The sequence below is a fragment of the Papilio machaon genome, chromosome 25 (genome assembly GCF_912999745.1).
Source record: "Papilio machaon chromosome 25, ilPapMach1.1, whole genome shotgun sequence".
Classification (NCBI taxonomy): Eukaryota; Metazoa; Arthropoda; class Insecta; order Lepidoptera; family Papilionidae; genus Papilio; species Papilio machaon.
Window position 1 is genome coordinate 3,956,853 of NC_060010.1, and position 22,847 is coordinate 3,979,699.

General features: G+C 32.6%; 2 protein-coding genes across 2 annotated transcripts; one reads left to right on the forward strand and one right to left on the reverse strand.

The window, feature by feature from the left end:
• The first annotated feature begins 17,310 nt into the window (after positions 1–17,310).
• On the forward strand, positions 17,311–18,277 carry LOC106720438 (UDP-glucuronosyltransferase 1A5). The gene is made up of 3 exons (XM_045684125.1): positions 17,311–17,543; positions 17,889–18,128; positions 18,250–18,277. The coding sequence occupies exons 1-3, from the start codon at positions 17,416–17,418 to the stop codon at positions 18,275–18,277; spliced, it is 396 nt and encodes a 131-aa protein (XP_045540081.1). The 5' UTR covers positions 17,311–17,415.
• An 802-nt stretch (positions 18,278–19,079) lies between these two features.
• Positions 19,080–21,450, reverse strand: LOC106720345 (UDP-glucosyltransferase 2-like). Its single transcript, XM_014514998.2, has 4 exons — positions 20,635–21,450; positions 20,329–20,551; positions 19,890–20,109; positions 19,080–19,365 (listed from the first exon to the last, which is right to left on the reverse strand). Exons 1-4 carry the CDS (start codon positions 21,448–21,450, stop codon positions 19,080–19,082), a joined length of 1,545 nt encoding a protein of 514 aa, XP_014370484.2.
• Between the last annotated feature and the right edge of the window lie 1,397 nt (positions 21,451–22,847).

Sequence of the window (22,847 nt, forward strand, 5' to 3'; positions counted from 1 at the left end):
ATATTACATTATTTTATTTCGCATATCTTTAATTTTTGCAAATAAATCGTAATCCCATAATTTTTCCATTCCCACAAAGAATTTCATCAAATTTTGCGAAAAACACAAACAATTTTTTGGTAGAAAAAAAAAAATCAATCTATTCAAAGCGGTCAAAAACCACTGACCAATTTCTTTCTTTGTTTTATATTCGTTTGATCAGTAACATAACAACAGATCTTCTCGGTATAGGCGCAAAATATCAAATGCGAGAATTGGGTTGTGTGATGCTTTGTTCAACAATTCCGTTTGTGCGACATGGAATTGGACGACGGCGACGGATATATCAAGACAATAGACTCACTCAGGTGTCTTATCGTAGTACGCTTGAAATTCTATACAATGTTTTGGTATTTTCACAGTTAATAAATGACATTGTGAATCATTATGCTATTAGTAGCGGTCAGTCCCAGCTTATAGTGGTATTTAAGTATGTTCAAAACTTTTTTTAATTACCCTACGCAATTGTGGTACAATGCAGCATTTTATCCCCGAAAGAATTTTAAAATGACACCAGTAATTTTTAACTTTATTCATAGCAAACATACAATTTTTTTTAAGTTATAATGTAATATAAGCTTTAGCCCGCGACTTCTTCCGCGCGGAATTTACAAAAAAACTTGATTAGTAGCGAGCTAGCTGTGCTAAGTTTCATCAAGAACAGTTGTACTGCACCGGAGATACCTCCATACAAACATCCATCCATCCATCTATCCATCCGTCCATCAAAACATTCGCATTTATAATATTAGTAAGATTATGTAAGGAGCAAGTTAGCTTCTAGAAGTATGTTATACGGAGGTATTAAGGGCACAAATATTACAGCAATAAAAATGTTCGTAGAAGGTTTACAAGTGTAAAGGAATATCGATAAAAACTATGGATGGTTTCTACCAAAGGTAATGTGCATACCAATTATTGAATTCATATGTATTAGCTATTAGAGGAATATGGAAGAAATATGTTGTGACAATGCTATCTGGCATTTAACAAAAATGATACTAAAGTCTATTTTGTCTTTTATGTACTTGCTGATTAATAAATAGGAGAAGGAAAGATAGATGATTTATTACCTAATCACCTAGATGATTAATTTAATTTGGGGTAGGCTTAAATTGGCTTTTTACTAAAATGCTACCCGTCTAACAGTCTCTAACCCATCTAGCTAGTGGAAATACTAAGCCATACCACATCGACGTATGTGTGGTCACCAAGTGGTATGTACACATTTAAAAAGTATAAAAGATCTTGTTTGTTGTTAAATGCAATTTGTACTTAATTTTCTCTTGCACCATTTTTACCGAAGAAAAGTCGCATATAAAAATGTTCAATAAAACATCCTGTATACGACCGTTATAAGACACGAAAGAAAAGTTGTTCACCCTTGTTCTCTGTAATGGTACAAGTAAACACAATTTACAATCTTTATAAAAATGCCAAGTCGACGTTGTTTCGTGTGAATTACCAGCTATATAGGTTTTATAACGCTGGAGAAGAGTAAAGTTTTTACCAATCCCTTACACTTACATCTATATCAGACCAGATGGTTTATTTATTACATTTTAAACTATGTGATTAATTCGAATGTTATGATATTCAATATACTACAAAGATTCCAATTGCAAATTATTATACATTTAGAACTTGTATCTATATTTTTATGTAAATCGAAAAAATAATAATTACATAATGTACATTTATCCGACGTTCTTACGGTGAAGGAAAACATCGTGATGCAACTTGCACATATCTGAGAAGGATATAAAGATATGTGTGAAGTTAACCAACCCGCACTTGGCCAGCGTGGTTGACTATGGCCTAGTCACCCCTAATTTGGGGTAGGCTCCGAGCCCCTCGGTGGGGACGTATAGTAAGCTGATAATGATGATCTATATTTTTATTTTTCATTCAGTACATGGGTATTCTGTAACCTTACTTTAACTAAGCTGTAATATTAATGAAACAAAAAACCTAACAATACTTTTTTTAATTAATATTTAACTTGACCCTTTCGAATATCATAAATCGTGCTATCACATTCCAAGCCACTTAGCACCACGTGCGGTTTACCAAATGATTGCGGAGGGTCCGAACCCTGAGTCGGCATTTTATCACATCCTATATACTCTTATAGTAACCATTCTATCACTTTCATTAATCGATTAATTAATAATTAAATATAATTAATACGCTTGATTATTAAATAAGTATAACTAAACAGTTTCTTTCCACCTAGCAGGATTACAATATTTTTCACCAGTATTGAAAGTAATGCTCAATACGTAGTGAACTGAGGTACTATCACGAACATTCGTGAGAATGCTTTTCGGATGACCATCGACAAAAATTGTTATAAAAATTTATTCATTATTAAAGTACACCATTATACAAAATTTTTACATATGTATATTGTCGATGACGTTACGAAACCGCATGTCGCAAATATTCGTGCTAGGCCTTCTGAATACCTCGTTTCAATCTAGTGTAAAAGTGAAGTAAACATAAGAACGTCAAATTCCATAAAGGGCATTATAATATTTCACTTTTTCAATAAAAAACTGTGACACATAAAGGTAGTGATACTGTAAAATAAAGTTATGGTACAAATATGTTGTAAATAATAAAATGAAATTAAAAAAGGTACAGATTGACTAATTTAACGAGAAATTAATGTTACTACTTAATTAAAATACATTCAGACGACTGACCTTCTGACATATGCAATGGACAGATCTCTGCTAGGAAATCAGTGATTTTGATTCGTTCCCTAAAAAGCGCCAGTTCAGTTTATTGTCGGCTACTTCTATCTCTATTATTTATCGACACTGCTAACGTCTGTGCTAAAATGGGCAAATGGAAAATCAAATCGGCACAAATTACCACGACTCTTAGCCTAACCAGTGGAATGTAGATGTCAGTGACTCGACGTTTACGCAATTGTGCATGAGTAATGTCATAAATCATTTCATTATCACTTTACGGGCCGTTTGATATCACAATTGCTTATTGCAGTCTACGGGGAGTGCCTACTAATTCGCACTCAAAAACTCATTCAACGAGTTCAGAATGCCTGTGCACGATTCTGTTTTCAGATTCCTCGAAGATCACACGTAACACCTTACCTGAATAACGCTAACTGGCTTAAAATGAAAGCAGCTCGACAACTTCACTTTGCCACCCTTCTCTTCGGTATTATTAGATCACGTAAACCCCTATATTTGTTCGACAAACTTCAGTTCTCCAAACGGCATGGGAGAACCATTTGTGAACGTCTACTCTGTCCTAAGCACCATTCGGCAGCATTCCGAGGCAGTTTTTGTTACAACGCTGCAAAATGTTGGAACAACATACCACCTCCTCTGAGGTGTTTTAAATCTAAATTTACCTTTAAAAAAAGATATAAAAACCTTCTAATTGATAATCAAAAAACCTAGATATTGCTGTGTCAAATTGTTTCGGCATCTCGGAGTTGCCTGTATATTAGTAGTTTTTATACCTTTGTTTGATTTGTGTTGTTTTTTTTCTTTTATTACTATTTTTTTTTTTTATTATTTTATATAACGATCATAATTGTTGATTTTTTTTTGTTCTCTTTTAGGTCTGTATGTTACATTTGTTAGTTGTAATTTTTGTCATAAGTTTAAGTCTCACGGTTGACTGAGCATTTATTCTAAATATTTATTTATAGTTTTTCTTTTATATTGTTTACTGTACTCATTTTTTAGGGTTCATTGAAAATCGGCGCTGCGGTACCCGCCGCAGCACATGTCGAATGAACACCTTTTCTTCTGAATAAATGTATTTCTTTCTTTTCTTTCTTTCTTTCTTAATAAACAAGAAGGGATTTATATAGATACTAGCTGTAGCTTGCAACAACGTCTGCGGGGAATTAAAAAAAAAACTTAATAAGTAAGTTGTGTTCTTCCAGACTATGTTCTACAACTGTGCCAAATTTCATAAAGATCCGTTGGGCCGTTCCACAGATACCTTCAAACAAACACCCAACCATCTAAACATTCGCATTTAAAATATTAGTATAACGATCAACGTACGCGTGTACTTAAGACTAATCCTACATAAATTTATGTTACTTGTTTTTTACGTCTTTTTTTTAATTACTAAGTAGTTTAAACGAGACAAGAGTCTTTTTACTTTTCTTGGTCAGTGTAATCTTATTTAGTAGTTGTCTACACGTGCACAACAAAACTTTCTACTCCACAAAACTTAAAGAAACTCGTTAAAACACTTTGCAAGTTTTCCGAAACGTTATTAGATTCAGGACGTTGATACTTGCAAAATATTATTGTCGGTCGAATGAAAGCAATCTCGACTCCAAATTGAACTTTACGTTTTGGGAATTACAATTTATATAAATGGAAAATGTTTTGATAAGGGACATTCCCTCGCCTTTATCCACCAAATACAAATGGGTCTTAAGTTCGCAGTGTTTTGTTAGAATGTGTGTATATTATGTTTCTACAAAAATTTAATAGAGATGTGGTTGGTTGTGGTAACAGAAATTGATTATTGGATAGACCAAAATTCACTTTACTTGTCAATCAGAAAATCGTTTAAGTTAGAAAACAATTCTAAAATAAAACAACAATACATAGTTCTCTATGCGGAATCCTTTAAACCAGTGATTCTCAAAGTGCTTCAGATCGACCCCTAATACCCACGATACACCTGAGTGGGACATCGATGGTGGATAATAAAACTGAGAATTTTCAAGTTGAAGAAAAACTTCAGCTGCAAGGGGGATCTATTTAAAAATATTTTTGGGAATCTCTGCTTAAAATAGCATAATTTACAAATATTTTAACTCAAATTTTATTCAACAAAAATAAAAAGGTTATTAAAATAAAAAATTAAACAGAGGTGTTGTTATTATTACTATAGCGTGTGACGTAAATCCGTTGGCAAAATGATTTAAAATGATTTGAAGTAATGGTCACGCTGCCGCATTTTGTTGGCTTGTGGCAGATCAAAATCACAATGAATGGATTTAAAACATATTGTTTCATAAAATAATCCGTTAAGGCACGAATTTTCATACAAATGTTAATAATAAAAATACACTTAAAATAATAAAAACAACGCGTTAATCTCGGTAAATAGAAAAAGTTAAAGTCATGAACAGTAGAAATTCGCCATTTTTATTTCTTCTCTTACAGGTATGTTTAAAGAAATTGATTGGTTAATAAACATTTATTTAATTCAAAATGAATCCGACTTTGGAATAAGATTTTGTGTGAAAGATTTTTTCAAATTGATCTTGTAATTTTTGAATTTATTACATACATACTAAAATTTAAAAATATAAATGTGTCCTCTTTATAATAATACCCTGGAAAAAACGTAATTGCATAATCTTTTCCACAACAATCTTCAGAATTTTAGTGTGGTGGTGATTTTCGACAGTACGACGTTAGCGTCCGGTATATGGACCAATAAAATGCCCACTAACGATCCAGAGTCACTGCGAATGTTCACCGAACGTTCGGCGAATATTCGCGCGCAGCGTCAAGTGGCCTGGAAAGCGATAACCTTGCAATTTATGTCCGCACTATTTGAATAGATCGCGTTCTATGTTGCCAACTGAATTTCAACTGAAGTTGTTTAAGGTTTTAATACACCCTGCCTCTTAAAAATAAATATTTTTCGTTTCAAAAGCCACCGTCAATAAATCCAACTCTATAGTTTTTAAACCGTTGATGTCGTCAAAGTGTTTAATATAATGTGTTTCTACACGTGGAAAATTACGAAGAAATGTTATTTTTCTTTGAAATGTTTTGGAACCAGCTTTGAGAAATTCTTTCTGTAATTAAATTGGAACAATTTTCTGCTTCAGACCGCTAATCAAATCGAAAACATTTTTGTCTTTTTAAAGATTTATAATTACATTTTTACCTCACAGAAGATCTCTACCCAACTAATTACTTTTCTCCTAGTGGTTATTTAATATGTTTTTTCCGAGATCCACTTTTGTCATTAGTTAGTTTATGATATTAACAGTGCAACTATAACAGATTTATACAACAAACTAAATTAAAAATTAAAAACGCACAACTATGGGATGTAATCCGTTGTCAACAACGACTAGTTTCAAAAACTTCGGGGGTCCTTCTTCGTGAAGAGTGATATATGCTTCGCGGTCGCGTTAACTGTACGCACTGACTTCTACTACTTTAAAAATTATATACATAGATTGTTTTATAGTAGAAAGTGGTAAGTAGCAAGCGGCTTACTAATTTCGCTAAAATAGCGAAGTAATCGTTGCAACTAGTTGTATATGCGCCGCCTACCTTAAATAAAAAGAGGACCCCCCTGTCCAATCCTATCCGCTCCTATCCTACAATAACATAAATGCAATAAATTAAATATTAACTTGTCTTTAAATAACTTTATTTTATTTCCAATTTGTATTAACTAGTGGTCGCGCATTGCTCGAAATTGAACCATAATTCAAACTGAAATAAAATTGATTTTTAATTAAATATACTCGTAGCTTTATGCACTTCACGGTCACCCATAGTTTGCTTGCCGTATTTATCTTATAAATAAAATTATCGTAATATGTTAGTTACCGTACTCCGCCGAAACGATTTGCCTCGATTTTTATGTTATTTTATATGAATACTTAGTAGATAGCTTTTTTAAATGTGTGCGAATGGAGTCGCGGGTGACAGCTACTATAAATAACGATACGTAAAACGAGATTTAACATGTATTTTATTTGACACAATACGCACGCTACCACACCGCCATTTCACGTTTCATCCAATGATTGTAAATTCTATTACATGTGTCGTAAGATGTAACAACGGGAACAGATTTGTATCAATAAATAAACCGAGCAGATAGGACATTTCATTATCATAATTTTCTTGAATTTATCGCGGAAGGAAAAGGTAAATAAAAAGTGAACACGTAAATGTGTATATTTGACAGCAAATAAAACGACTAGGTGTGTCTACGTCTGTGGTTTTCAAACTTTTTTGGCTACGGAATCTCTTTAGGAAGAGGTATATTTGACGGAATTCTAAATTCTAGGTTTGATTTTTCTAGAGATTAGAGGTTTTCGGTGCCGGAGGCCTAATTTTAGTCCTCGAACCCTTCCCACCCTTTTCTTATAAGGGAAGGATAGGAAGGCGAGGTGGATTTGATGGAGGAGGAGATGCATAGGATGGTTAAATATTCTTTTTTTGTTCGTCTCCTTTGTCGATTGAGGATAGGCAACGCATCTGCGATTGCGAATGTCTATGGGCAGCGGTCGCTTCGCCATTTCGGCGAATTCATGTGGCCGCTTGCTCGTTTGGCACCTTGTAATATAAAAAAAGGGAGAATACGAATTGAATGTCATCTTGATAAAAAAATATTTTAATTATTTGTTTTATATGAATCGGATTACAAAAATTATTCAATAGTACTAAAAAACGTATAGATTGTGACTTGGATATGCGATTTCTATTCCAATTTTTATGTCGGTTAAATTTACACAGAATCTATTCTGATTAATTAAAAATTTGCGTTAATTAAAAATGGTTCCATTTCAAATATTGATTTCGGAGGTAAATTGGACAAGGATTTTACAATGGCAGTCACAATGCAACTGTACATGTCCTGGTTAATACATACGTATATATGAAGGTAGTGAGTACATATCCACATACAAAAATACAAACTTAGAAGGCAAAAAAGAAAGAATACTTTAACGATTAGCAAAAGTTATTACGTAAGAAATCTGTTTTGTTTCATAACTTGGTCGCAGTTGTTGGTAAAAGTCAGTAAGTTAATAAAACAGCGAGCGATTTGACAAAACTTTACTAATATGGACTTCGTAAGAAGATGTTCCCTAATATAGAAAAAAACTCTTGGACCACATGAAAGGGTTTGAAGTTTCGTAAATTACAATTTGTTATAACATATCAAAATAAGTTTAGATATTCATTTCTTCCTCATATTGCAATTAAATTTTAAAACACAATTCTAATAAAGATCACAAAGAATAGTAATAAATAAGAATAACTTAAGTAACTGAAGGACAATGGGCAAATTTGTATGGAGTCTGGGCTAAATGCTCAAAAGTGATGAAACCCATGCCATTTGAAAGATTATGGGGTGTTATTTAATTCATACTATGGCAGCCATGTCGAAATCGATTGCGAACATGGTGTTTTCGAGCATTCAAAAATATAATAATTACTATGGGAGTTAGTAGCATTATCGTGTTGTGTTTTATATTTAAGAGAAAAAAACAACACGTTTGTTTGTTTATTGCTCTATTATCATTTATTACATATATTTAAACATTTTTTTCGAACTACAATAATATTTTAATAATATACAAACATCTGTTACATTTTTGTTTCGGTAAAAAAAACAAAAATGTAACAGATTTTATTAAATGTAACAAATATTTTTGTAGTTCGAAAAAAATGTTTAAATCTATGTAATAAATGATAATAAAGTAATAAACAAACAAACATGTTGTTTTTTTTTCTCTTAAATATAAAACACAACACGCTAATGCTACTAACTCCCATAGTAATTATTATATTTTTGAATGCTCGAAAACACCATGTTCGCACTCGATTTCGACATGGCTGCCATAGTATGAATTAAATAACACCCCATAATCTTTCAAATGGCATGGCTTTCATCACTGTTGAGATCTTGGCCCAAAATGCCCATTGTCCTTTGATAGTTAAATTATATTTAATTCTTGTTCAATGTTACTATGTTAAAATTTAAAGATAATTGTTTTAGCAGACTTGAATTTATAATATGCGCCTACTAATATTTGTTATGCAATGTTAGTACTAAACTAAGTTTAGTTTCAAAACTCTTAGATTTAACAATAGTGGAAACATTTGAATAAAGTAGCTCTTAAGCGCTTATTCGAACGGGCGCTTTTTTTAACGCCGCGTTGGCGACTCTCAAACGACGAACATTTTAAAATAAAATTGTTCGTTTCGTCCAGCGATCATAATGCAAGTCAAAATGCGCGATAAAAAGCATCGCGTTTTCAAAGCACTTAAGAATGCACAGATACATATGGAAAAGCATTAGTTCAGTTTGACCGCGTTTTTAACTCACGATAAAAAAAACGCCCGTGCGAATGATGGTTTATAGTTACAGACGACTATGAAATATGAACAATATTAAGCAAACAAGACCTGAAACTTAAGCAATAAACGTAACATTTATGCTTAGTTCCGTAAAATATCCCGAGTAAGTAGCTTTCTCATTACATTACCGTTTCAGTGCCTTGTTTTGGGTACTATATGAATTATTTTCATAGTTAGTTTCTGAGCAATTTTCTGTTACTCAGGAATCTTTCTTTATCTTTTCTTAGTCTTAGAAATATTATAAATGCGAATGTTTAGATGGATGGATGGATGTTTTTTTGAAGGTATCTCCAGCACAGAATAAATTTGACACAGACGTAGAACACAAAGGCTACTTATTACATTTTTTAATTCCGCGCGGACGGAGTTGAGGGCGACAGCTAATAATATTTTAGATTCGAGTATTTGGATGGATGGATTGATGGAATGAATGGAATTTATGTTTGCTTGTAGATATAAGGTAATATGACATCGACGTAGAACATAGTCTGGAAGAACACATAGGCTACTAATTATAATTTTTTTTTTGATTCAACGTGGAAGGAATTGCAGGAAATAGCTAGTTAATAATAAAAACTGAAAGGACTTGAATGAAATTGGACAAAGATCGTAGTCAGGAAAAATGCACAGGCCAATTAACATCCGGGAATAGACTCTCGAGGGTTAGATTTTTTTTGCGAAACTCGATAACTCCGCAACGAAATAATCACTTTTATTTCTGTATTTAACTCAGAAGAAATCGCGTCAAATGAAAATGAAAAATCTTTATTATTGCACACTAAGTTTACAATATTCAATGTTGTCTTGGCTCCTTAACTAGTGAAATAAAGCTAGTATTATAAAGAAGAGCATTTAACGTCAAGGATGGAAATAGAGTATCTGTTGTATAAATCTTAGTTAAGTTTCCGTGGCCCAATCTTAAGATGGCTAATTATTTTGAGTGACATTGTTATCCGCCTCGAACACTGCAACGCTTTGTATAGCTGCATTACATTAATTACTGCAACATAATGTAATACGATGTTATTATGTTAGCATAATATCTCTTGAGAAAATGTTAAACGTAAACTACTATATAAATTGATATTTTCACTAGAGCTAAGAGCTCTAGAGTTTATTCTGTGTGGGAGGGGATGTATTGATCCTCTCTGTTTGCGACTTTTTATACATTTGACGTTCGGATTCTTAATATTTATTTTAACGACATTATGTTTTAAAATTAAATCTTCGTATCTTTCATTTATCTTATATTATAACGAGGAGATAATTTGCATTAAATCGGCACCGAAACAACTAAACCGTTTTGAAAAATTCTTCCACCTTTGGGAAGCTACGCTATCGCCGGGTGACATAAGCTATATTCTTATTGATTTTTTTTAATTCCTCGGGGACGAAGATGCGTGTAACACTTATAATATATAAAAATAATTGGTGACACTAACCAAAGTTGTATTAATAATAATAGATTCATTAATTTTTTTAAACGTATGTAAGTATGTATGTGGGTTCTTATATACTAGCTGTCATCCACCACTCTGTTGGCGCGAATTAAAAGAATCCTAATTAGTACCCTATGTGTTCTTCCAGACTATGTCCTACATCTATGCCAAATTTAATCGAGATCCATTGGGCCGTTTTGGAAATACCTTCTAACAAACATCTATCCATACATATAAACATTCGCATTTATAATATTAATCAGGTAAGTTTCTATGAGACGTTCTAGAGTCTAGAGCAGTGATTGTCAAACTTATTTCTTTCACAGCCCCCTTTGAAAATCAATTATATTTCAGAGCACCCCTAATTTTAATTCCGCCTTAAAACTTAAAAACCACAATTTCATTGCTTTAATTAATTTCAATGCCCCCCATTTTTTGGGCCTCTTATCGCCCCTCTTAGGTTCCAAACGCCTCCAAGGGGCGCTTTCGCCCCCCAGGAGGCGTTTTCGCCCAATTTGGGAATACTCGTCTAGAGCTTAAATGAATGATCTGATTTTTAGCCGACTTCAAAAAGAAGGAGGTTATCAATTCGACTGTATTTTTTTTTATGTGTGTTACTGTGAAACTCCGCCCCTGGTGGTCCGATTTCGATAAAAATTATTTTAATCGAAAGGAAGTGCTTGCAGATGGGTCCCATTTTTTAAATGACTAGAAGATTAGTAGTTTTAACAAGTACCATGTCATTCAATTTGTATTTTTGAATATCATAGAATGTCACTGACTGTCAATGTGATAGTGGTACAGTCAGTCAGGGTTTTTAGTTTTTAATTTACAATTAGAGTAAATAAATAAGGATTGGTATGTACATGGTAGTATAGGTTTGATTTAAATTAATTTGAAGTTGTATGGAATATTACCTATTGTTGCTATATTGTTAAGCCGGTTATGAATGTCTCGTCAGTAGCTTCATAGCATCCGTGCGGCTTAGTTGTCGAGATGAGAAATGTAAGCGTCTCTAGAGCTTTATGATACATAGCATTTGCTCAAAGGCAAAGGGACTTACTGTATCCATTCAATCCGAGTGCAGAAGTCACCTTGTATTACTTGCATGATAACATAAATATAAATGTTTAGTTATAATTGAAGTGAACGTCGATCTATATCTAATAATAACGTTTTTTCAATACAACATATATGGTGCCTGATGAAAAAAATAACAAAAAAAAATTCTTACGAATATTATAAATACGAAAGTTTAGATAGATGGATGGATGTTTATTAGAAGGTATATACGGAACGGCTCAACGCATCTTGATGAAAGAACAATGGCAGCCGCCTATACATCAAAATAGTTGAGCCTAAATTATAGCGTCTAAGCATGAAAAATATCTTAAAACGATAATAATTAGTTGCGGAGCAAATATCTGAAAGAATTTCGGCCCGAGGAAGCCGCAAAAAATAGATATTTTGATTTTAATTTTTCGTTTTTTAAGGTTACGTCATAATGACAGCTTGAGAAAATTCGCAATGAAGGTTGTTTTTTAAGTAAATATCTAGTATTAAATTAAATATTTTGAATATTAAATCAGAACTGTATCGTTATAAATCAGGCAGATGGTGGTTACAAGTAGTTATGTGGCTGATTTCGAAAAATATAAGAGTACCACTAGCTGTCACGCGGCATGTTGGTACTCTTTGCTACGAACGCCACACGAACTCAACCGACACAAGGCGGAGTATTTGTGACATGCGTGACATTTAAATGTTGCCATAACCATAAAAGCGAATAGTTACAACATAGTGCGGTTTGCATTCGTTTAAAAATGCCTGAAGCCCAAAGAACTATCTTTTTTCACTAAGTATACACCTAATATAAATAATAAGTATCTATTTGAAAGTAAGTATTGGAATATCATACAAAAAATAATTTCTAATTCGTACACTTTGCTAAATATAATTCCGAAAATACGGCATTCTTTAAATGGTGGGAACACTTTAATGGGTGATAATCCGATTAGTCAATATACATTCTTGAAATTATTATAATGTTTCTGTGGCTTCAACAAAAATAGAATTATTTACGTAAATTATTAAAAAAATATGTAAATTAATTGTATCTATATGACATTTCTAGACGCTAATTTTTTTTTCAACTATTTTTCTGCCATTGTTCTTTGGCAGTCTAGATCTAGAAGAACACATTGGCTATTTGTGTTTATTTTATATTTAATTCCGAGCGAATAGAGTGGCGGGCGACAGTTAGTTTAAAATAAATCGAATAAAAGAGTGAAAATTATCGATATTATAGCCTATGTATTGTATTAAATAATCGTTAACTATTTATTTAAGGGTGTATCATAACAGCTCGTACTTTCCAAATATATTGGCGTTGACATACTTTAAGCTACAAACAATGAACCCTCGTGATGTGAAACATTCGGCTTTTAACTTTATTATGGGTCAACAAAAACTGAAAATGTTTCAGCTAAATTTCGTTTCCCGAAAAAGGTAATTTTTGTATAGATTTTTATCCGTGAAGGGTTTATTCTAAAAGAACGGGTCTTAATATTGTAAAGGGTAAATCTATACAAATATAAAAAAATTGCGAGTCTGTCTATTATGTTAAAAAAAAAATATTTCGTACACAGGATGTATGTGCGTTATTGATTCTTTAGATTTTTGTCCATCTGTCTGCCTGTTCGCAAGGCCGCGTTCATTCCAGGTAATCTTTAAAACGGCTGGGTTGATTTTGATGACATTTTACGGGACAATATCTGATGCACGCGAGAATATTAGACGATTTAGACGTTCAATATTTAAAAATATATAATAAAACAATAAACTCTATTGATGTATAATAGAAACATGTGTACTGCGTTACAAAATAACTTATACGAGTATAGCCAACTAAGTAAATTTGAATGGTAACGTTACATGTACTATGAAAACATCAAAACATCCGTAGATTCGAATTATATACGAATATCTGACGGGGGACCAATAAAAGCCATGACAATTTTGTGACCAAGCCATCTACACTTGATATCAAAGTTTGAACAAACAAAGCAATCCAATTACTGTGTTAATTATCAAAATTCTGTCCAACATGAAAGGGTTAATAACACTGTAAATATGCCTCTGTGGGTTATTTTCAACTAATTGTAGCTTTGTTTAGAAAATATAAAACTTTTTGTCCGAGATTTGGACCTCCGGTAAACATTGATGAACAGTAAAGAAACAAATATTAGTATGTTACTTGTAATCTTTAGATTACAGTGATATTATAGTTTAATCTTACTAATATTATAAATGCGAATGTATGGATGTTTGTTTGAAGGTATCTCTGGAACGGCTCAACGGATCTTGATGTAATTTGACATAAATGTAGAGCATAGTCTGGAAGAACACATAGGCTACTAATAAAGTTTTTTTTAATTCCGCGCGGACGGAGTCGCAGGCGACAGTTAGTTTTACATGACATAATATAGAAGCTAACCGTAGTTAACAATATACATAATAATAATCCCATATTGCGTATATCTTTATTCTGATTTATGGTCCGGCTCGGCACTAGGTTCCTTGCCAACGTAAATCAACGACCATATCTACTACGTTATTGACATAAATTGTCAAATATTACCACAGATACAACGTACTATATCAGTGTACGATGAAAAAATGTTGAAGAAGACAAATAAGCTTGAAAGTTAATAATGTCTAATTACAACTGTTCAAAATTTTTAAATCAAAAATAGCGAGGAAAAAATCTGTAATTACGGATGTCTGGGCAGCGGTTGCTTCGGCGAATTAACGTGACCACGGGTTAATAATTATGTCAGTAACGCTCAGTCAGCTTCAGAATGCAGACGGGTTTTCTTAAGCGATTCAGGAAATTAATTGTACATTATATACGACGTCTTTATATATTGAAAGAACAAAAATTTGATAAGTTTTTAGTATCATGTTAAGTCTTAAATGTTACGTTATAATGAAAAAAAATGTTTAAATAACAAAAATTTGAGAAAAAACAGCTCAAACATTCCTCTAGTGTTGTTTCGTTTTGCATAATCGCCAGGTAAAGAGGATATTCTTGACACGTTGTTTTTCCTTCCCACATAAACATCTTGTCTTGTGCATTATTTTGTATACCAGCTGTTTATCTCAGTATACAAAAAAATATAGTTTTCTATATAATAATTATTGTAAGAACAGAACGCGGACAGTTAAGGACTTTTTTCAATTAATCTTTACCACATTTCGATGGTCAATATTCAGCCCTGGCTTATTTTCTATGTCAAGGTAACAATATTGAAATTAAGTGGCATTATTATTCTTGACAAAAATACTGACCATTTTATCCCCTTCGTACACAAGGCAACTTAAATCTTGGAAACTAATAATGTATCCTTGCGTCGCAAGTATCGCGTTGCGCGCGCTCCAATCATACGACGTAGAATTGTTGACGAAAGTCGTGTATTCGGTCAGTACATTTATAGCGACTACTTTCAACTGTATATATTTGCTCCAACATCTTTTGACTTTTCTTACGACGATCTTTACAGGTTTCTAGGGACTGGTTTTGGCGATGAGTGATAGAAATGTCGGAGGCACGTGCCGTGTACGAACCTCTATGACATTGTACTGCGTAAGTCGCGTTGTCTTTTATACGAACCTTAGTGAAATTCGTAAGAAAGATGACGAAAATAATGGCAGTATTAAGAATATAAGTGACGGAACTGCTTTTTTATTTATCAATTTATGTTTATAACCTTTTTTTTCTTTCATTTTATATAATAGGTATTTAAAGGTTTACACGTATCCAGAAAATAACATAGTTAAAATGTACTCAACAACTATGCTGGATATGGAAACGAATATACGTTACGTGTGGTGCAAAGGAAGTGACTAATGGCCGGAATTCTTTAGGGACCTCGCATCCTGCTAAAGGGAAATCTCACAGGTATGTGTATATCAAAATAGAGACAGTATATTTGATAAAATAGTCAGTTTATTTTAATGTTAAAAATATGAACAAGTAAATTACCACTTAAAACTAAAAAATAATTTAAGTTACATGTAACCGACCACAAGTTTAATTTTAATTTTTTTATTTTATTACTCAACTAGCTTTTGCCCGCAACTCTGTTCGCGCGGAATTAAAAAAAAGTATAAGTAAAATCGGTTCACTCGTTCAAGCTCTAAACCGTCACAAACAAATTTAACATAAAAACAAACTGTCAGTCTTATAATCTATAATAGAAATTCTAGTAAGTCGTAACAGTCGAATTTTTTTTTTTTTTAAGTAAGAAGTAGAAATTATCTTTTATATCTCAAGGGATAACAAACCGCATATCAAGTTCATTACATTCTGCCGATCCTCCAAGTTCCCCAACTATTATTGATACATATAAACTTTCAAATTTCCTCATCCCTAAGGGAGGAGAAATTTACAACTAAATTCATAATATCTATACCAAATCACAATACTTCGTTAGAACTGTTTCTGGGTAGGTTTAAGTTTAACGTTATAATTTATATTGACTTACACAACTTGTACTAGTAATGTACGTGTTTCTGTAGTTGTATATAAGTATAGTCGAACAAGGATACCTGCACAGGTGAGAGAGGCACTGATACAGGGTTTGGTTCTGTCAGAATTTATATAAAACCTACTTGGATACAAAATGTCATGAAAGCTATAGTACAAAGAAGATTTATATTGACAGGAGTGAGCTGTCACAATTTAGTTTAACTTATACGCACCAGTTCAGATAGTCATCATCATCAGCCCACTCTACGTTCCCCTAAGGAGCTCGGAGCCTACCCTAAGATAGGGATGAACGTAAGTATCACGGCTGTGAAATATACAACACACAACTCTGTGCCCTATTTAATTTTTCTTCAAACTATTAGTAACAGGGTTTTAATATTAACACTAACCTCGTAATATATCTTTTGTTAACTACTGATTGTTGCTTTTATTAAAGAAAATCGATGGAACAGAGAAAGTTATACCATATAAGTGCTTATTTAGAACCCGCGACTATTAAGGACTTTAGCGATAGTTGGATTTCGATGGTAAACTGATTGAGAACACGTTAGTTCAATTAACGAAAGCAGTTCCGAGCAGCATTCAAATGGAATCACTTAACATTTAACCATGTGTATTTGGTAACAATTTTAGAAACTGTGGATTCGGAAGGATTTAACCAGCTAGGAAAAATATGCATTTAATAAATTGGCGCGTACCATCTTTCGACCTCATCACCTCTAAAAATACTAAAATACTTTAATTATTATTTAAAAAAAGAAGTAAAATTTAATTGAAACATACCCTTACATATCATCATTTATTGCTAATTTTGTTAAGACCGCAGAAATAATTTTCTAATAATAGTAATCTAAAAAAACAACTATCGTAATTATATAAAAATAACTTAGTTGTAATAAAATCTATTGACTATTTATTTATCAATCTTTTAATCACAATGCGGAAAAAATGACCAGCAGAATTAAACATAGTAACAAATGTAACTTGTATTTCAAATGGAAAATGAATATTAAACTAGTATAATATTTAGTACATCGCCTTGATAGCTGACATTACTCACCATTGCGATTATCGCGGGTATTCTTGCCTCGCACAGCCGTTTGGCAAACTCTGCCTGAGTTTAACAAACTAATAAAATTATAAATGAACTTAAATTATTTCAGGACATCCAAATGTTAAAGTGTTCATAACTCAAGGTGGGCTACAGTCAACAGACGAGGCAATTACGGGCGGGGTACCACTCATAGCATTCCCAATGCTAGGGGATCAGTGGTATAACGCAGAAAAATATGAATATCATAAAATTGGTATACAATTAGACTTTGAGAATCTAACTGAAGATAAACTGAAGGATGCAATAACTAAAATAGTGGATGATAAAAGGTGAATAAATGATATTAAATTAGAAACATTGAAAATAATTAAAGATTTAACAATAAATGACACAGTTATAGAACTATTTATTTAGCGAAAAAATAACTAAAACAATTAGATTATATGAAAGCTAACAGATGTGATACTGAATTGAAATAGAATAAGTGAAAAATTACCGCCTGTTGTAAAGTGTTTATAAGCGCCTACTGTAAAGTTTACTAATCATCCGTATTTTGTTAACACGACAGACTTCATCGTTAGTTAAGAATGAGGTGTCATACTATTTATATTTTTATTTGAAAAACAGTCAGGTGGTATTTAGTTTATTAATTAATTAATAATCGCTTTTTCCAGTTATAAAGACAACGTAGCTCGTCTACGTTCTCTGATGCAAGATCAGGCGCAACCTCCAATAGAGCGGGCCATGTGGTGGATAAATTACGTACTCAGACACGGTGGAGCAAAGCATCTCAAATCTCCCTCCTCTAATTTATCATGGACCGAATATTATGAAATCGAATTAGTCATCATAGTTGTTTTAAGCTTCGTTATAACAATTACCTTGTTATCTATCTTGATAAGATATTTGTACAAGTATGCAATCAAGATATTTGGAAGAAATTCAATTAAAATGAAAAAAATGTAAAATATATTTGAATATCTTTATTCCTGTATGAATATGAACGGTTCGCTGTTTATCGTTATTGTGTTCTAGCAGTTTCTGTGCGGCTTCATCTGCATGAAATTCCATTCGTTTTTGTGACAAAATTCCAAGTCTCACGTGACAACGTAGGCCTTTGCCATTTCACTCAAATTACCATTACCATAGTAACCATCCATCTTTGCTGCTATTGGTTTGCAATTTCTGTTTCTTTCTTGCATGATATATTTTTTTTCAATTTATACACCCTTTAAATTAAATGGCGTGAAAATATATAGCGCCTAAAGCGTGTTGTAATTATAGAGTTTATCATTATAAAAAGAATTATTCAAAGATATGCCGTGATTGCTTTGATCCATCTGCTGAAAGAAGTTTGTTTACGCTTTATTATTATTTTACTATAGATGTGTGGTATTATGTTGGTACTTCAAAGTCTGCATAATTATTTTTCACCTTTTAGTACACCATCTTTTTCATTTAAACCCTTTTTTTATTGTTGCCTATTAATTTATATGTAGGTGAAATGTTAATAGAAGTATAAAAACCACTTTGCTATTATTTCTTCTTAGGCGTAAGTTAATCAAAATAAAATTATTTATTTGATATACGTTATCTGATATATCTTGTGATGTTGTTAGATTAAGTTTTTTAAACAATTATTGGACACTATGTACTGTGGAAACATCCATTAATTTATGTCTCCTCCAACATGATTCGATGACGGAAATATTTATTCAAATAGTGACAATGTCAACTTTTTGAAATATATAACAATACAGATTTGATCTGTTACTGTAATTTTAGTTTCGTGAAAAATAAATGAAAAACATTCGAAATTAAAGTAATTATTATTCTAAAAGAATATAATGTTTTTTTCTTAATAGTTATTCTCTTTTTACCTTGAACTTTCGGAAAATACCATTGATTATTCTTACAAAAAACTTTACAATTAAAATTAAAAGAATAATAAGTAATAAGAATATTGCTGTAAAAATAGCAATCAATTCAATTTCCAAATATTTTATCCACGAGATATTAGCTGTAGGGCTTTTCAAGTGTTGTGCTCCTTTGTTTCGTATAACATATTCCGTCCACCATATTGCCTTATCTAAAGGTGATTGTGGCTGATCATTCATAATGTTCCTTAATTTAACTATATTGTTACGATATCTGTAAAAAAATAGTAAGATAAAGCTGGTATCTATCAAATTGACATGCGTTTACGCATTGAATATATGAAATATTTCAGATTACAAAACCTCTCAAAATTATAACACTAAAAGCCGTATTAGCTGCACTGCTATTATCTATTAATACTACCAATAATACTTCAAATTTTATCATAACAGCCAAATATTAAAAAAACAAGTCTGATTGACTATTATAGGGGTATATCAGCACGGGTAATTAGGCATCGAATAAAATTCGTCTAAAGTACAGGCTGTCACAATGATACACGCAAACACAATTGACAGTTGGAGTCTTCAGGAGTGGAGGAAGGAAACATGTCCTCTTTATGTACGTCATCTCCTCTGTTCATTTAAACTAGGCGACTCATCGTCAGCATGTTGGAGAGGTCTATGGGCAGTGGTCTCTTCGCTGTATAGCACCACATTGTAGCTATAGTGAAATTAGGTTACTGCTTGTACGTTTGTGCCCTTCTAACACTTGCACCATAATAAAATGATACTCACTTGTCGTCGCCTATGACGGTATCAATTGCTCGTTTAAGCTTTTCCTCCGATAGTTCATTATAGTTAAGTTTTACACCGATATTAAAATGTTCATATTGTTCAGTATTGTAAGCTTGATCGACAAATATCGGTATACCGATCATAGGTACGCCGGCTGCGATTGCCTCATCCGTTGACTGCAAGCCACCTTGTGTTATGAATAGTTTAATTTTTGGATGATCTGTAAAAAATATATATATTGTTATACTAGTTCATCATCATCCTACCCTTTTACTTACGAGGTACGCAGAGCATATAATAATTTTCCATGCATCTCTATCAGCAGTCACTTAATCAATCCATACTTTCTTGAGTGGTCCTCTACCTTTCAAGATATCCATTTAATCGTATTACTCATTACATGTTAATAAGTTATAGAAATACATACACATATACTCACATAATAAATCCACTTGTGGAAACCATTTGGCAATTTTAATGTTTTTGGATTCATTTATTAATTTATCTTCATCCCATTTTAATAGTATATCATAGGGTAAATTTGAGAGAACATTTGATAAAACATGTTTCGTATTCTGTGAAAATGTCTTATTGCTTACGTTACTACCAAAACTAACATAAATAACACCGTTTTTGGACGAATCCAACCAACCTTCTAAATCCTGAAACAATAATGTTATCGTTTGAATAATATTTTGTAGGTACACAAAATAAATCTCTATTAGGTTTTCAAACTCAGTCATACCTTAGGTAGATCCTTTCTTGTGTTTTGAACTATTCCTCCAATAAAAATTACATTAGGTGGTACTGGATAGTTATTGGCCCAAAGAGGATTCGTGTTTAGGAATAACATATCAATATTGTTAGTTAATTCATCCAAAGAAGGTGTATCTTCACCAAAATGTTCACGTAGTAAATCATTTTCTAAATTTCTAGTAGTTCTCATTACGTATTTAGAAACAGCAAATTCAAGAAGAGTTGCAAGTTTATCTGTTAATGATAGCTTATGAATTCTCTTGCGGACGCTCGTTGGGAAGAAGAAGAGATGCATAGGAATACCAAGAGCTTCATAGTTACTCATTAATGCTCCCAGTGAACTGACTTGGATTACTGGTGCCTTAAATATATGTGACAATCCTAAAGTAGGGGTTGCACAAGCTTCTATAAGTAACAAGTCAAAATAATCTTTTTCTAATTTTACTACAGCTCGAAATTCTTCGTTTTCCAGTTGTGCTCTGAAGGCTCTGACGAATAACTGGGATAACAATTCAACTTTTCTGAATGAACTTGTATCCTTTTCATAGGCTTCTTTCGTCGTCTCATTCTTAACTGCATAGGATTCATTGTGGACGTCTATTTCAATTATGTTTTTCGGAGCTCGTCCCTTAGCGAATGCTGGATTTGGAGTTAAAATGACGAGCTCGTGACCTCTTCTTGCAAGTTCTTGCGTCAACGGTCGGAAAACAATTTGGTGACTTATAGATGGTGTTGGAAATACAGCCAAAATTCTTGCACAGTGTGTTGTTGATGTACCGATCACAAATATGAATATTAAAAGCATTGTAAGTACATTTGCTTTTCAACTATTTTTAACACACTATATTACCGTCCAGTGGTTGACGCCCAATTGATCCTTCCAGTTATCGCTGGTTAAATGAATTCTATGGCTGCTCCAAGTCTAGGACTGGGTCGATCGAGAAAATTGGAAACTTGTGTCAGAGGCAAAAGTCCACTTCGGTTCACTGCGTCAGTTGTACGTTAGTTAAACTACTACTGGAAGCTACTAGAAAGATAATACAGACGAATATTTACTGCTGTCTCTGCAGACTAATACTAAAAGAAAACTGACAAAACAAAAATAGTTGTATAGGCTATTGTTTTATTTGTCATTAATTTACAGTATTTAAACCATTACTTTAATTGTGATTGTTATTTAATGACGTTCTCGCTTAATGGCTTTATATTATACCGGTATTCTAGTTTTCTTTCTCTTATATAAGTTGACTTATTTAGCGTGGGCAGACCCAGATCTCTGAGAAAAATACTTCTAACAATGATCGTAATAGTAAAACTGTTGTATAATTATTTTGGGTCGTCATTACATCGACATAAAACAATTGAGTAAACAATAAAAATACCAGTGAAGATTTTAAACACGCCGTTATCATGTCTCTATCACACTTATCTTACTAGAATTATAATTGCGAAAGTTTAGATGGACGGATTTATGGATATTAGTTAGAAGGCATCTTCAGAAGGCCTAAAACGATCTCGCTGAAATTTTGAATAGATGTAGAACATAGTGTAGAAGAATACATATTATATCAATTAAGTATCTTCTTCCGCGCGGGCGGAGTCGCTGGCGTCAACTAGTAATCTAATAAATACTTCGCTACTAGCTACGAAAATACGGCATATGAACGAAATATGATATATTTTTTCAATATTAAATACAGACACTACAATTTTGTTAAGAGTATATATAGGTTAAATGAATGTCCATTACATTGATTAAATTTTGTAATAATTTACTGAATTCTATCTCTATTATAAATTTGAATTCTCATCACAGCCACAACCATCAGCGCAAAATGGCGAAAATCAAATAGGCACAAAATACCCTGTCAATGTATAGGGGTCAATGAATTCAGTATTCAAATTTAAACAGTGGCACGCAATGGGTTAATCGATTGTCCATTAAACAAAATTTAAACCATCGGGATTCCAGTCACGACGGAACAGAATTATCACCTCCATTTTATCCTAACCAATTTCGGCCAATGGCCAGATGGGAGTGTAAAGTAAATTATAGGTTGGGCTAGGCGAAAAGCGATTGGCAATAAAACATTTTCTTAGACGCAATAAAAGATATTATTAAAATAAATATTGCCAATGACATGTTTCTAATTTTAATAAATTACTTTATTATTTTTCACGTTATCGTCTTTTGGTGGACTT

Excerpts from the sequence above, each read along its gene's own strand:
- LOC106720345 (XM_014514998.2), bottom strand. The coding sequence starts at position 21,450 with ATGCTTTTAATATTCATATTTGTGATCGGTACATCAACAACACACTGT. Across the intron at positions 20,110-20,328 it reads TCCACAAGTGGATTTATTAT|ATCATCCAAAAATTAAACTA; the intron begins GTGAGTATATGT and ends TATTTTTTACAG. Across the intron at positions 19,366-19,889 it reads ACCGTCATAGGCGACGACAA|ATATCGTAACAATATAGTTA; the intron begins GTGAGTATCATT and ends ATTTTTTTACAG.
- LOC106720438 (XM_045684125.1), top strand. The coding sequence starts at position 17,416 with ATGCTAGGGGATCAGTGGTATAACGCAGAAAAATATGAATATCATAAA. Across the intron at positions 17,544-17,888 it reads AAAATAGTGGATGATAAAAG|TTATAAAGACAACGTAGCTC; the intron begins GTGAATAAATGA and ends CGCTTTTTCCAG. Across the intron at positions 18,129-18,249 it reads TTGATAAGATATTTGTACAA|CAGTTTCTGTGCGGCTTCAT; the intron begins GTATGCAATCAA and ends ATTGTGTTCTAG.